General features: G+C 46.4%; 1 protein-coding gene across 2 annotated transcripts in view; it reads right to left on the bottom strand.

Annotated features, from left to right (window-relative positions):
- The window catches only part of FRMD3 (FERM domain containing 3), a 235,002-nt gene that overhangs the window by 97,961 nt on the left and 121,064 nt on the right, over positions 1 to 15,977 (bottom strand). For both annotated transcript variants that reach the window (XM_040417038.1, XM_040417039.1), the window contains exon 4: positions 6,746 to 6,824. In XM_040417038.1, coding sequence (XP_040272972.1) covers positions 6,746 to 6,824 — 79 coding nt within the window. The remainder of the gene's footprint in view (positions 1 to 6,745; positions 6,825 to 15,977) is intronic.

The following is a 15,977-nucleotide window of genomic DNA, read 5'->3' as shown; positions in this document are numbered from 1 at the left end:
TGCCTCCTCTTCCCCTGTGATACATGCTGGCCAATCCCCTGTCGAAGGCGCAGGCCCGGATGCATCCCGCCCTGCACCTGGTCCTTCGCAAGCACCATCAGCGACCACATCCACTTCCGTGTCCCAGCGCAGCGTACAAATGTCTTTACCCCAGGCATTTGAATGCAAGTGCAAAAACCCAGCCACCCACCGGCCATAGCACTAAATGCGCAACTTTCCAATGCTGGAAATGTTGCCATTTAGGCTTGTGGACACTGAGGCCTTCCGCAGCCTGATGTCGGCGGTCGTACATCGTTACGCAGTCCCCAGCCGCCAATATTTTTCACGGTGTGCTGTGCCCCCCTTACACCAACATGTGTCCCATAACATCACACGTGCCCTGACCAACGTAGTTACTGGGAAGGTCCACTTAACCACGGACACATGGACAAGTCCATTCGGCCTGGGATGCTACATTTCCCTGATGGCACACTGGATGAACGTTGTGGAGGCTGGGAGCAAGTTGTACCCTGGGATGGCACAGGTACTACTGACGCCAAGGATTGCGGGCCCTACGTCGATCAGGGTTTCCGCCAGCACCTACGTTAGTGGCTCCAACCCTCACTTCTCCTCCTCCTCCACCACTTCCACCTCCGAATTATCCACGTGCAGCACCAGTCAGTCATCAGTTGGTAGATGGAAGCAGTGTAGCACTGCAGTGGGGAAGCGGCAACTGGCGGTGTTGAAGCTGATATGCTTAGGGAACAAACAGCACACTGCCGCAGAGCTGTGGTAGGGGATAAGAGACCAGACTGAGCTGTGGCTCTCGCCACTCAACCTAGAGCCAGGCATGGCCGTAACTTGGTGGCGGCTTTGGAGCTCGGCAAGCTGAGACACATCCCATGCCTAGCCCATGTGTTCAACCTTGTTGTTCAGCGGTTCCTCAAAACCTACCCAAATTTACCTGAGCTACTGGTGAAGGTGTGCCGCATGTGTGCACATTTCCGCAAGTCACCGACAGCTACAGCCGGCCTTTCAACGCTGCCGCAGCGCTTGAAATTGCCAGCTCACTGGCTGTCGTGCGACGTGAGCACGCGCTGATACTCAATGTTCCACATGTTGGCCAGGCTTTGTGAGCAGCAGAGGGCAGTAGTGGAATACCAGCTGCAACATGGTCGTCGCCTTTTCAGTCAGCTTCCGCTATTCACAAGCTAGGAGTGGGCATAGATGTCTGACCTCTGTGAGGTTTTAAGAAACTTTGAGGAATCAACGTAGATGGGGAGCGGCGATAACGCTATTATCAGCGTAACCATCCCAAATCTGTGTCTACTCAAATGCTCGCTGCTCAAAATAAAGGATGACGTTTTGCATGTGGAAGAGGTGGAAATGGTGGAAGACATTACACAGGGTGATAGCCAGACCACCCTCAGTTCGTCTTTTCAGCGCGAATTGGACGATGAAGAGGAGGAGGAGGAGCAGGAGATGGTTGCCTCAGAGGGTAGTACCCATGGAAGTTTAATTCCATCTATTCAGCGTAGGTGGGCAGAAGAGGAGGAGGAGATTGAGAGTGATCCTCTGATGACGACAGCGAAGTCTTGCCTGTTGGTACTCTGGCACACATGGCTGACTTCATGTTAGGCTGCTTTTTCCGCGACCCGCGCGTTATACACATTTTAGACAACACGGATTACTGGTTGTTCACCCTTCTCGACCCCCGCTACAAAGAGAACTGGTGGAGAGGACAAGCAAAAATGTGCAATACCAGAAGATCCTTGTTGAAAAATTGATCCAAAAATTTCCACTTGACAACGCTGGCGGCAGAGTCCGTAGTTCCTTGGCCAATCGAGGAGGGAGACAAGGGGAACACACAGCAGTTCCAAGAGACAGGGCAACACTCTCCAAAGCCTGGGAAAGTTTCATGACACCCCACCAGCACCCTCACCCTAATGCACGGCCTAGTGTCACAAGGAGGGAAACATTTTGGAAGATGGTGAAGGAGTACATAGCAGACCATGTCAGCGTCCTCAATGATCCCTCAGTGCCTTACAACTATTGGGTGTCCAAGCTGGACACGTGGCACGAACTAGCACTCTACCAAGGCGGAGGTGCTGGCCTGCCCTGCCACCAGCGTTTTTTCTGAGCGGGTATTTAGTGCTGTTGGCGGCATTATAACAGATAAGCGTATCCGCCTGTCAACTAAAAATGCTGACAGGGTGACTCTTATAAAAATGAACAAGGCCTGGATTGACCATGACTTCTCGACTCGGCTGATGAACATAAAGGCACTTTAAATGTGTTGTTTATAATGTACTGAATACACTATATTCCCATGCACCCCTTCCACCACAAACAAGGGTATATGGTTGAATCTTCCTTTTCTCATCCTCCTCCTCTTCCATCATATCAACATTGTGACGAGACCAATCTCGCCCCATTGCATTGGAGAAGCCTGGTTGCCCGCCTGCTTCCTTTAGACTATGGCCCCATGTTGAAAAGCTTGATTTTCCCCTGCAAAGACTATGTGAAAGAATTTGGCTCCATGGCAATTGAACTGTATTCGTGTAGTCTGAGTGCCATTCACCTAATAATATGCACTCAGACCTGAGCTATCTGGGGATATGTTAAATGTCTATGTTTTATGCAATAGTTGCACAGTTAAATATTCTTATGTCTTTTATTGTCTTTTGCTACCATGTGGCTAATGGAGTTTTGCCTCTACCCTTGGAGATAAATTGGATTACTTCCCAATTGTCTCCAGGACAGAAGACATTGTGTAAAACTGTGTATTCTCCTGCCTGTGATAATTACATTAACCCATTGTGTAAGGTAATTGTATCACACGCAGAGGGGAGGATTTTGTGTGGGAGAGTCCGAGTGTATTCTACGGGGTTACTGGTTGTTTTACAAAACCCTGTGGGTGGTACTAATGTGTAAGAATGTGTATATAAGAACAATAAACACACAGCTCTGGCTGTCCACTGCTTTACCCTCAACACAGAGCTTGGTCTCGTTCTTCGGGGGATTGTATACTGCTCCAGTTCGACTGCTAGGAGTGTAAACCTTTCATATGTTTTTTCCAATTCGGCTGTATGCAGCATTCATATGGTTTCCAGTTCTGGAGATTGGTGTCTTTAGTAGCTGCCTTTGCATCTGGAAAGGGAATATCTCTTAAATGGCTTTTACCCCCTTTTATGTCCGGGGTGCCGTTACAAACATGCTTATTCGTCAGATATAATGGCCTCGCATATATGCCCTTCGCATATAATGTTTTACAGGGTCAGCTCACATGCAGGCCCTCGCATATAATTTTTTAGAGGGTCAGCTCAGCTGCAGGCCCTTGCATATTATTTTTTATAGGGTCAGCTTACCAGCAGGCCCTCACCTACAATCTTTTACAGGGTCAGCTTACCTTCAGGCCCTTGCATATAATTTTTTAGAGGGTCAGCTCACCAGCAGGCCTTCACCTACAATATTTTACAGGGTCAGCTCTCCAGCAGGCCCACACATAAAATCTTTTACAGGGTCAGCTCACCTGCAGGCCCGCACCTAAAATATTTTACAGGGCCAGCTCACCTGCAGGCTCGTACCTAAAATCTTTTACAGGGTCAGCTCACATACAGGCCCGCACCTAAAATCTTTTATAGGGTCAGCTCACATGCAGGCCCTCACCTAATTATACCTAATAGGTAATTTGTGCGCATGCTGCTTTGCTTGGATGTGGTAGCCATAGGTGTTTCTCAGGCTCCCTATCCATAATCCAACCATGATTCCCCCGTTAACCTTGGTCTACATGGTTGGGCTGAAAATAACATTGAAACTTGATAGGGCAGACATCCGAATGGATCGTCGCCATCACGGGGATGTGCGATCGTCCCCAGGTTATCTAGAGTCACCAAAGCGGCAGCAGGCCCTCACCCATAATGTTTTAGAGTTTCACCAGCAGGCCCTTGCTCCTAATGTTTTTGAGGGTCACCAGCAGGCCTTGCGCTCCTGTAATTCGCCCACTGGCTCCTGGTATTGCCCACACGGCCCCGGTAGGTTTAGCGTTAGGTCCCGAGCTACTTGAGAAACCTTGCGCGGTGCTCGGGCTCAGACATATCCTCACGTAAGACATGTTGGCTAATCTCTCAATTTTAACACCAGTTTGAGGGCTTAGTAAGACCGCAGAGTGCACCTGTCTTTGTTTTTGTTATATTATTCACCAGCAGACCATCAATCAAAATTTTTCAAGGCTGTGTATGATATCCTCCTTTATGTGTAACAATGGGTGTATTGAAGTGCCTCTTACTTGTAATTTTTGGCAGCCCTTTCACTTAGTGCATAGGCATTATGAGTGTAGGAGTCCCACTACCTGAACAATTGTACCACAATGTGAATGAGGCCCTCCTTTGTGTGATATACAGGTTGTATCGGAGTGCCTCTTCCTTGTAATTTTTGGCAGCATTTGCACTTTATATACAAGTAAATATACAGAAAATAATGTTTTCTATCAATTTTTCCTCTAAATTCGATTTTATCTTCGGTTTTGAGCGCATTATTGTCAGTCTGTAAAAGTGGCGTACTATTCGGACAACATCGTTCCCAGCAGCGACCTGCGAGTACAAGATGCATCCAGACATCCTCCCCATTCTGCTCCAGAACCATTTCGGTGGTGTTTTCATAAATTTCTGACATTTTGCTATGAACCAGGCACCCTCCCCTCTTCAGAGCAGGGGGTACCTGGTTTAATGCTCGGGTTCTCCCATTGACTTCCATTATACTCAGATGTGTTTGGCCCGAGCCCCCGAGCACTACGGTGCTCGATCAACACTAATGATTAGGAAATGTAAGAGTGCAGTAAAGTATACAATGTTGCTTAGCTAAGTATATGGGCACGTCTGTCAGAAAATGTCAAATTTTAAGTAATAACCAGCACAAATTTGTATGTATGAAAGAATATGGTTGAAAATGTGAAGTAAGTAAGTAAAGTATTATTAGTACATTGTAAAGTATTTGAAAAGTTACTGAAACAAAGTTCAGATCAATACAAATAACTGGTTTGAGTTGGCTGTTTACACGTACAGATATTTTGTAAAGTTGTCCATACACATGGAGATTCGCTCACAATCTTTGGGTGCCCCTACACATTAGATGTATGTCTTCCACCACCCGGACTGGATCACTATCTGATGTGTATGGGAGTATCCCAAACTTCCCCAGGTGACAGGTCTTGGGGAAAAGGTATTGGGCATGATAGATTAGAAAATGCCCAATAATTTGTTGCCCAGGATGCCCTCATACAGCCCTGGCTACTTTGAAAAAAACTTGTACACCATAGTCCGTTGGGTATGCCTGGACAATGCATACTGCCTGTTAAAATTGTGCTAAACCTGCCCCTCTTCCTTTGACTAATGTATCTTCTATGTTATTACCACAGCACTTCTTGTTTGCACCGTACAGCCTAGGACCGGCACATGCACAGTGTTGTGGCCTGTTCTGGGCAAAGGAATCAACTTTTTTCTCTGCATGCGCTGGTCCCGGCCTCTCTTCCAGGCAACTGGCTGTATTACTTGCCTTATCTGTGCAAATTAGAGAGACCCTCTTTGGACTGATGTGTCTTTTATGTCATCCACACTGCAATTAAAATATCTTGTTTGCGCCATTTAGCATAGGACTGGCACATGCACATTTTTTATTAATTTTTTGGCCTGTTTTGAGCCTGCAGATGGCACTGCTTTTCATGGTCACAGGAGCTCGGGATGTTAGATTTCATCTGCTGGGAGATAGGCCATTAAGCAGTGGGTTGCCTCCTTCTTCCCTACAGTATAATTCAATCTGAGCATGCCCGATTATGGGGAGGTTAGGGAACAAGGATAGCAGAGAACCAATTTTTTTATGGACCTAATCTTCAGCACTGTCACAGATGATGTTGACACATCAGTCATGGAAATAATGGAAACTGTCAGAAGTTTTTAGGCAGATTTCCATCTTAATTTTGGAGGTTATGATGTCACTGAAGTATTTTTGCTCTGATCGTGCCCTGTTATATCTGCAGGGCTCGGATACACAAAACAAGTCAGCCAATTATAGCACCAGTACAAAATCATGTTTTACTATAAACAAATACAGTCAATTTTTTGACAACTGGTTTATACTTTAACAATTCAAGTTTTGCCCATACAAACAAACTATATAAAGAATTGTGCACATAAAGCTTCATGTCACCAATCAAAGCCACAAACACTAAAGCTCACATTAATACACATAAGGGATGTGGAACCAAACAATATTAGCGTGTATGTGTCTGCTTTGTTTTCTTTAGCTCCCTTTAACGCTGGGAGTAATCCGATAATGTAGCAGGGGTATTTTACATTTTCCATAGCAGACAAAGGCTTGTGTAGCCAGCCTTTTACAGTTTCGCTTACTAAGGGCCATTCACATATGTCCAGCCTTCTGTCCTCTTTTCCCTCCAGTCTGTAGTATGAAAGCACCTAAAGGAAACTGATGTCTACACTGATCTAACAGTTTATGATGAGATATGTTTGTGTCCTATGGAAACAGTTGTTATGTCCCCATGAGCTACATAGGGAAATGCCTACGTGCAAAGTTTCTCTGATCAGCTATGGATTCAGGACAGTGCACAAAAACAAAACTGGCATTAGATATGCATCTGTGCAGCCCTTTGTTTAAAATGGATTTGCACCATGCTGTACGATTTTCACCAAAGATTGTCTTGGTTCCTTGCCTCATACCAAATGGTCATGACACACAAACACATATAAAATACCTGGTGAGCTCTTCTTTAATCTTCAAAGGTTCATGAGGGTAGAATTTCACTCTAAAGCACATGGTGTATGGTGGATGAGCTGAAACGTTATAAAACAAAAAAAAAAAGCATGAGAACAGAGTGCAGGGCATATTTGCTTGATGAAAATGCAGGAGAGGTCTCTTTATAATAAATGAGATGGCTTTAAGGGTAGTCCACGCCAGGGCAGGAGATAAAAACATGCAACAAAAAAAAAAATCTCAATGAGTTTGCAGATTTCTTTTGTGATCAATATGTAATGTCAAAAGCAGTTGTGAAACATGACTTTGCTTATGCAATCATTTCCAGTACCTCCTACATGAGAGCCACATTTCACCAAATATAGAGGTCATTATAAAAAATATATACTAGTCAGTCCAAAGTTATGATCCTACCCTAAGAGATACCAATCTACAAGTCAGTCTGAACGATTCCGGAACATTTATCACAAGGGGTATTTTTAAGGTCAGTTTTGCAGGAGAAAATGGCCCTGATTTATCAAACTGGCTTTGTCTTTTATTTTGGAGTAAATTGTGACTTTTCTGTCTTTTTACTTGTAAGAGCAATTTATCTCAAGTCTGTAACAGGCCAAAGTTATTTTTCTTTCTCCTGCTAAGACAATTTCTGAAATGCAGCTATTTTGTGGGAGTTCCTGTGGAGTATGTCGGTCTTGGACTTATTTATCATTGGGACAATTGGAGAAGTCCCAAAAAATTACGTCAACTGCTCTCCACTCCCAACCTGCGGTAGCTATGGCAGGTGAAAATAAGTCAGGATGTGATAGCTTTCCGATACTAAATTTACAAGTATCACATAAATTTTGGCGCACGGGCCGTTACCTTTATACAAATAGACAATTGTGAAGGCAAACCTTAACATGTCCCCTGTTGATAAATCAGGGCCTTTGTTGCAGTAATTTGTGCCAAATTTATCAAAAGTTTCACAATATTTGATACATTTGGTGTATCTTTAAGGGAGCATTCACACGACCGTAAGTGTTTTGCGATCCGCAAATTGCAGATCCGCAAAACACAGATACCGACTGTGTGCGTTCCGCATTTTGCAGACCGCACATGGCCGGCGCTATATAGAGAATGCCTATTCTTGTCCGCAACCGTGGACAAGAATAGGACATGCTCTATCTTTTTTGCGGAGCCACGGAACGGAACAATGGATGCAGACAGCACACGGTGTGCTGTCCGCATCTTTTGCGGCCCCATTGAAATGAATGGGTCCGCACTGCGAATCCATTTACACGATCGTGTGAATGCTCCCTAAGTCTAATACTTCTGTCTTAAGATATTACTCCACTTTCTACACTGCCCATTTACTGGGGTAGATTGTGACATTTTTGTGACTTTTTAAAAAGTCACAGTTGATAAATCTGGCCTAAATCAGCTTGACAGGCTAACCACCTCCACATTCCCAACCAATTTTTTAAACTAGAGTGTAAAAATGCACAAGGTCACAATGTTTTGGGGTAAATAAGCCCAAATAGAAACAAAGCCCTATTTTTTATGTTTTTGAAGCCAGAATTCTGGAGTGCATGGCTTGATAAATTTGCAACGTAATTTTGTCTGTGATGAATTAGGTTTCAGGGATCTACTAGATTTGTGTAGCTCCTATTAACCTCAGTGAAAGGCTCAGGAGATGCGTGTTGCAAAAGTTATCTATTAAATCTTCAGAGGACTAAGCAAGTCTAAAGGTTTCCTATGAAATTGTGCTTAGCTTTTGACTGTGAAATGTAAATAGTAAATTTAGAGTTCACATACAGAGTTGTTAGCATTGTCTTGACTAAAGTTTGTTTTTCAGCTTTGGCCAGAATATGAACATGGGTTATTCCCATCTTGGACATTTGTGGCTTACCTACAGGATATGCTATAAATGTCCTTTAGATGCTGTTCCCACCTCTGGGACATTCACTTATCTCAAGACTGCCGGTCTTCCAACCCAAGACTCATGGCTGCCGTGAATGGATAGGTGGCTGCGCATGTGTGGCTCTCTCCATTCACTACCTTGTGAATACAGTAGGTGATAAATGTCTGAGATGGTAATAACTAGGGATCGACCGATTATCGGTTTGGCCGATATTATCGGCCGATATTGAGGATTTTGAACGTTATCGGTATCGGCATCTATTTTGCCGATATACCGATAACGTATTGGGAACACAGAACGCGCTGCTCTCAGCGCGTTCTGTGTTCCCTCCACAGCACAGGGGAGAAGGAAGCAGTGTCTCCTCCCCCTGTGATGCTGCTGCCGCTGCCTCCAATGACAGGACGGAAGACAAGAGGAGGGGAGGGGCTGTGGCCGCTGCGCCACCAATGAAGATGAGTCTTTCATTAATTCAAATACAGGAGGCGGGAGCTGGCTGCAGAATCAAATAGCCGGCTCCCGACCTCTATGAACGGCAGCTGCGGTCCGCGGTAGTTAACCTCTTAGGTGCCGCGGATCGCAGCTACCGCTCATAGAGGTCGGGAGCCGGCTATGTGATTCTGCAGCCAGCTCCAGCCTCCTGTATGTGAAAGAGAGGTATCTTCATTGGTGGCGCAGTGCGCCCCCCCCCCCCTCAAGCCCCCTAGTATTAATCATTGGTGGCGCAGTGAGCCCCCCACCCCAATAGTAAAAACATTGGTGGCGCAGTGCGCCCCCCCCCTCAAGCCCCCTAGTATTAGTCATTGGTGGCGCAGTGCGCCCCCCACCCCCATCCCAATAGTAAAAACATTGGTGGCGCAGTGGGCCCCCCCCCCCAAGCCCCCTAGTATTAGTCATTGGTGGCGCAGTGCGCCCCCCACCCCCATCCCAATAGTAAAAACATTGGTGGCGCAGTGCGCCCCCCCCCCCCCCCACCCGTTCTAATCATTGGTGGCAGTGGCCACAGGATCCCCTCTCCCCTGCTCCTCCGATCGGAGCCCCAGCAGTGTAAGCCTGGGGCTCCGATCGGTTACCATGGCAGCCAGGACGCTATTGAAGCCCTGGCTGCCATAGTCAGCTCCATGCTGCTGTGTGCACAGAGCACAGGGCAGCAGGGAGAGTGCGAGATCCTATTCACTCTGATAGAGATCTATCAGGGTGAATAGGACAAGGGTTCTAGTCCCTAAGGGGGCTAAAAGTTAGTAAAAAAAAAAAAAAACACAAAAATATTAAAGTATAAATGAAAAAGATTTACAAAAAAAAGAAAATAATAATACACGTTAACAATAAACATTTATTTTCAGCAGATTTGTGTAGGAAATTTTTTTTTTTTCTCAAAAATAAAAATACCCAGAATATCGGTATAAATTATCGGCTATCGGCCTGAAAGTTGACAAATTATCGGTATCGGTATCGGCCCTAAAAAATCAATATCGGTCGATCCCTAGTAATAACCCTTCAAAACAATATCTTTAATACAATATTCTTATAGATGAAAAACAGGCAAAAAGTAATTAAAATGTTATTGATATTATTATGTAATAGAGTGCTAAGTGAGCTCTATGTTGCAATGTACCAGTGTCATAGAGTGGGTTGCCAGTTTCTGGGTCAAGCCAAGTATTGCTTTCCCTAACCTGCGACATGTCAAGATCACTGGGTCCACTGGAGGAAGCGGCACAGCCGCACTCCGGATTAACCACCAAGCGCCATACCGTGGCATGCAAAAGTTTTGTCACCCCTTAAAATTACTGTTACTGTGAAACGTTAAGAAAGCTAAATCTTACTAAAGGTCTTTTGCAGTCAAGCGGGTATTTTGATTTGCCTTTCTAGCAATCCTATGACTGCTTGTATCTGAAAATTTTCTTAGTCTTCTTGGACCTTCGCTTGACCTCCAATGTTCTTGTTAGCTGCCATCTCTTAATTACATTTTAAAAAATGATCACAATCCCCTGATCTAAAAATTATTGAAAATCTGTGGACAAACCTCAAAAGAGCAGTGCATACAAGACGGCCGAGAAATCCCACAGGACTCGAAGACTTTTGCAAGGAAGAATGGATGAAAATCCCTCAAACAAGAATTGAAAGACTCTTGGTTGGCTACAAAAAATGTTTACAAGCTGTGATACTTGGCAAATGGGGTGCTACTAGGTCTAAAATGCCGGTCTTATAAAATGACCCCATAGTTTTTGCTTAAAATAGAAAGGGAATGTGTCATCTTTAACTTTATGCCTTTTGGAGATCATTTCATCTTCAACTTGCTTAAAGGGAACCTGTCACCAGGATTTGGGGTATAGAGCTGAGGACACGGGTTGCTAGATGGCTGCTAGCACATCAGCAATACCCAGCTGACTATAGTATTGTCCCCTGATAACCCCTCCCACACTGGCTGCTGTATTCTCCCATGCAACACCTCCCATGCTGTCAGCAGCATTGCACTTTGACCACACATCCCCCTGGCAACAGTATTGTCTTCATGTGTCTCACCTCTCTTGAAGACATGCAGGACAGGAGCAGTGAGGTTGGAGTTGGAGAGAAGGTAGAAGCTAGAATGGAGTGGGTATAAGGAGGCATGATGTCACTGGTCACATATCGCCAATGGTCATGTGGTTTTAGGCATGCATAAATGCTTATTTTAGCCTGAATGCAGCTGGTTAGGGGTAGGAGTTTAGGGCTAGGGTTTAGAGTTCGAGTTTAGGGCTAGGGGTTATGATTTGCAGCTAGGGTTAAGGTTTAGGGTTAGGACTAGGGGTTAGGGTTTAGAGTTAGGATTTAGGTTAGGGTCTAGGGTTCAAAGCTAGTGAGGGAGTGAGCTTCTCCTGCAGTTCTTGTATGGTAGTGTCTAAACTCCATGCGTCATAAGGACCTTGTGACATCACAGGGCAGTGGCATAGCGTGGGGGAGGGGCTGGGGGGGGGTGTTGCCTCGGACCCAAAATTGTAGGGGGCGCCAGCAGGGCCACACCGCCAATTAGGAGAGGCGATTGCCTCAGACGGCGCGGCTCTGGTGACAAGTGGGGGGCGGCGGCAGGGCTTCCATTGTGGAAGCGCTCATCTTCATAGTCAATTGTATCGCCATCCTCAGGACAGCGATACATATAGATGCTGCAGGGCAGGGGAGAGGTGTCTCCCTTCCCCGTTCCTCTGATAGGCTGCAGGCACTGGAGGCCGGTGCAGGCAGTGCAATGACATCATCGTGCCACCTGAGCCGTACAGTGCGGGACACAGGCCGGAAGAGGCCTGCATGATATCGCTGCCAGCCTGATGGAGGTAAGTATATGTGTTAATTTTTTTAATATGGTACAATACAGGAGAGGAGTGCTGTGGGGGCACTTATTACTGGCACATGATTGGGGGGCATCTATGGGGGGACACTTCTTACTGGCACATGATTGGGGGGCACTTCTTACTGGCACATTATTGGGGGGCATCTATGGGGGCACTTCTTACAGACACATTATTGGGGCACTGTGGGGGCATCTATAGGGGCGCTTCATACAGGCACATTATTGAGGGGCACTATGGGGGCGTCTACTGAGGCCCTAAAGAAGGGGTATTTTATATGGGGGATCTGTATAGGGGAATTTTATGCTGGGACACATTATGGTGGGTACTATGGGGAAGGGGGGAGAGTAGTACTATGGGGTCATCTACGGGGGGGCACTAAGAAGGGGTATTTTATACTTGCAAATTATGGGGGACACTGAGGGCATCTACTGGGGCACTATATATGGGGCATTTTATACTGGTAAATTATGGAGGGCACTAGGGGGAAGGCGGGAGAGGATCACTATGGGGGCATTTACTGGGGGCACTATATAGGGGTATTTTATACTGGCACATTATGGGGGCACTATGGGGACATGAGCTCAACTGGGGGCATTAAAAGGGAGTATTTTTTGCAGTGGCACACATTATAAAGGGGCTTTTTTGTACTGCCACATAAGGAGAATTATTACTACTGGGGGGGCATTATGGTGGGCTTGGGGAACATTATTGGGGGAACATTATTACTAGTATGGGCACTATGGGAGCATTATTACTTCTGGGGCACAGTGGGGACATGTTGGGGGCACTGTTGGAGCACTATTACTACCATGTGTGCTCTAGCAGAGAATTATTCCTATTGGTGGGACTTTGGGGAACACTATTACTGTGGGGGCACCATGGCACAGTATCAGCTAACCACAATTATTTTTGGGGGACGTTATGTTTACACTATTAGTGTCAGGGGCACTATTTGCTGGTCGCAGTTATTTTAGGGAACTGAGTGCCAATAATTATTGAAGGGGGCATTATCTGTGTGGTACTAGTATTATAAGGGGATTTATCTGTTTCTGCAGTATAATATTGGGGAGCACAGCGGCACAGTATTGGGGGGGGTGGTAGGATGATTTGTCCTGAAGATGGGAGGATAATGGAAAAGTAGTAAACTAAGATTTTTTTTGTCAAACTGCAGAGACGAGAAATGTCTGAAAAATGGTGGTCTGGTATGAAGGTCTGAAAGGAGAAGATGAGGAAAGAGAACATCTACATCAAAGGAGACATCACTGGATGTAAGAGGTATGGGGCGCTGTATTACCCTGTATGTTCTGTAGTGATGGGAGGGTTGATATAGAATTTGGCCCACACTGTAGCAGCCTGGCCCCAGACTTCAGGTCACACTGTGTGTGTTCTGAAATCTGGGAGCTCACACCCATCTACTACATTATCTGTACTCAGAGAGTTATTACTGTGTTATCTGTGGTGTTACTTATGACTGCAAGTGATATCTACTACATTATCTGTCAAAAGGGGCGTGGCCACAGGTTGGGGGAGCAATACTTGGCTTGCCCTGAGTGCTGGTAACCCACGCTACGCCACTGTCACAGAGTCACATAATATTAAAAGGCTGAATTTCAAACTGACCATTCACCTCACCCTAAAGACCATCATTTTGGTTAATTATTATTATTTTTGTATTATATTACTAATCTGTATTACCACAGTGCATGGGCTGTAGATATTATCTTGCTGCTACATTCTACGGCTACTTCAAACACATGTGACATTACAAGGTCCTTACAGGGCATGGAGTTTAGACATTATGTTCTACTATATAATTGTCACGGCCACTGTTGTGTTTGCCGTGACATGGTTGCGGTACATGGTGTTGCCAGCGGCAACGTGTGTTTGTGGCAGCATGTTGGTGCCTGCCCCTTTTATCCTGCCTACCTTCCCTGTTTGGTGCTGGAGGGGTTAACTATCTGGCTGGTGGGGATCTAGGTGTGTCCTGAGTGTGGCCTCCTGGCTCTTTATATCCTGGTGTTGTGAGTAAGAGGTCAGTTGCCATCCAGCCTTTGTGTGAGCTTGAGTGTTGCTCCTTTCCTGGATTTATCATCTGTCCAGTGGGAGGGCCTCCTAGTTAGACATCGATGTCACCATTATGTCTCCCTTTTGTTCCCTCTGTCCTTTTCCCATCCTCACTTGTATTCTTTGGTGTGGTTGGTGTTTTGGGTGTGTGTTTATGTATAGTTCGGTGTTCCATGTCTGGTATGTTTAGTGTTGAATTCCAGCATGGTTGCTAGACATTTCCACAGTCTATCTGTCGTTCCTCCGGAAAGAGGTTTCTGGGTTCCCCGGAGGGGGAATCACAAGTCAGTGAGCAGCTCTGCCTGTAGCCCCCATGCTTCCTGTCTGCATGGGAATCCGGTGGTTGTTGTGGCCGCGGCAGGTAAGTGCATGTTGTTTCTAGGCTCTTACCTGCCGATCCTGTGGCTGTTTACTGGCTGTCCATTTCCTTGTACCTAAGTCAGTGGAGACTCCTGTTCAATCGGGGTCTGGGATGAACAGGTCTTCTCCTGCTCCTAACCTCATTGCAGGGATCTTCAGGGAGACTAAAGGTCCGAGGTTCCTGTGTATGAGCCCACCTACCTTCTGGGTCTGCTCATACGGTTAGGAGTCATGGCCAGGATTAGGGCGGCATTAGGAGGTGACCTGCTCCCTTTTCCTGGTGTCCAGGCCTAGCTGCTTCCCCGTTTTCCCCCACTCCCCACCGTGACAGTAGGAAAACCGGGAAGCAGCTAGACCTGGACACCAGGAAAAGGGAGCAGGTCACCTCCTAATGCCGCCCTAATCCTGGCCCTCCCACTGGACAGATGGTATATCCAGGATAGGAGCAACACTCCAGCTCACACAAAGGCTGGAAGGCAACTGACCTCAGACTCACAACACCAGGATATAAAGAGCCAAGAGGCCACACCTAGATCCCCACCAGTCAGACAGTTAACTCCTCCAGCACCAAACAGGGAAGGGAAGCAGGATAAGGCTACTTTCACACTAGCGTTCAGAGCGGATCCGTCTGCTGTCTGCACAGACGGATCCGCTCTTATAATGCAGACGTTTGGATCCGTTCAGAACGGATCCGTCTGCATTATAGCTTAGAAAAAATTCTAAGTGTGAAAGTAGTTTAGACGGATCCGTCCAGACTTTACATTGAAAGTCAATGGGGGACGGATCCGTTTGAAGATTGAGCCATATTGTGTCATCTTCAAACGGATCTGACCCCATTGACTTACATTGTAAGTCTGGACAGATCCGTTTGCCTCCGCACGGCCAGGCGGACACCCGAACGCTGCAAGCAGTGTTCGGGTGTCCGCTTGCTGAGCGGAGCGGAGGCTGAACGCTGCCAGACTGATGCATTCTGAGCGGATCCGCGTCCACTCAGAAGCATTAGGGCAGTACGGATGCGTTCGGGGCCGCTTGTGAGCCCCTTCAAACGGAGCTCACAAGCGGAGCCCCGAATGCTAGTGTGAAAGTAGCCTAAAAGGGGCAGGCACCAACACGCTGCAACAAACACACGTTGCCGCTGGCAACAGCATGTACGGCGACCGTGTCACGGCAAACACAACAGAGGCCATGACAATAATATCAGGGGGTGAAGGACCTATGATTATGTCATCAGGTCCTGCATTTGCACCCTCCTAACCTTGGAACTACATCATTGACAGTGCAGTTTCTTTACTCTTAGAAGGTCCAGGACATCACAGGTCCTTTAGCATTCTTTCTAAGCCTCTGACCTGCACTAATGAGCAGGGTTCGCATCATTAGTGCAATTTTTTTTCAGCAGTCCAGGCCTTGCTATTGTCTTGACCTGGTGACAGAGCACCCCCTGGTAGTTTGGCGCCCGGGGACAACTGCCCCCCTAGCCACCCACACTTTGTCACTGCAATGCATTCCATGTAAACTGTGGCATAGCTACTTCCTAGCACGACTTGGAGGAATTGTGTTTTTTTCAATAGCATGCTCATATTGAAGATCTTGTG

This window comes from Bufo bufo, chromosome 2 (genome assembly GCF_905171765.1).
Source record: "Bufo bufo chromosome 2, aBufBuf1.1, whole genome shotgun sequence".
NCBI lineage: Eukaryota > Metazoa > Chordata > Amphibia > Anura > Bufonidae > Bufo > Bufo bufo.
Note: the sequence above shows the minus strand (reverse complement) of the source record. Positions and strands in the feature narration are given on the sequence as shown.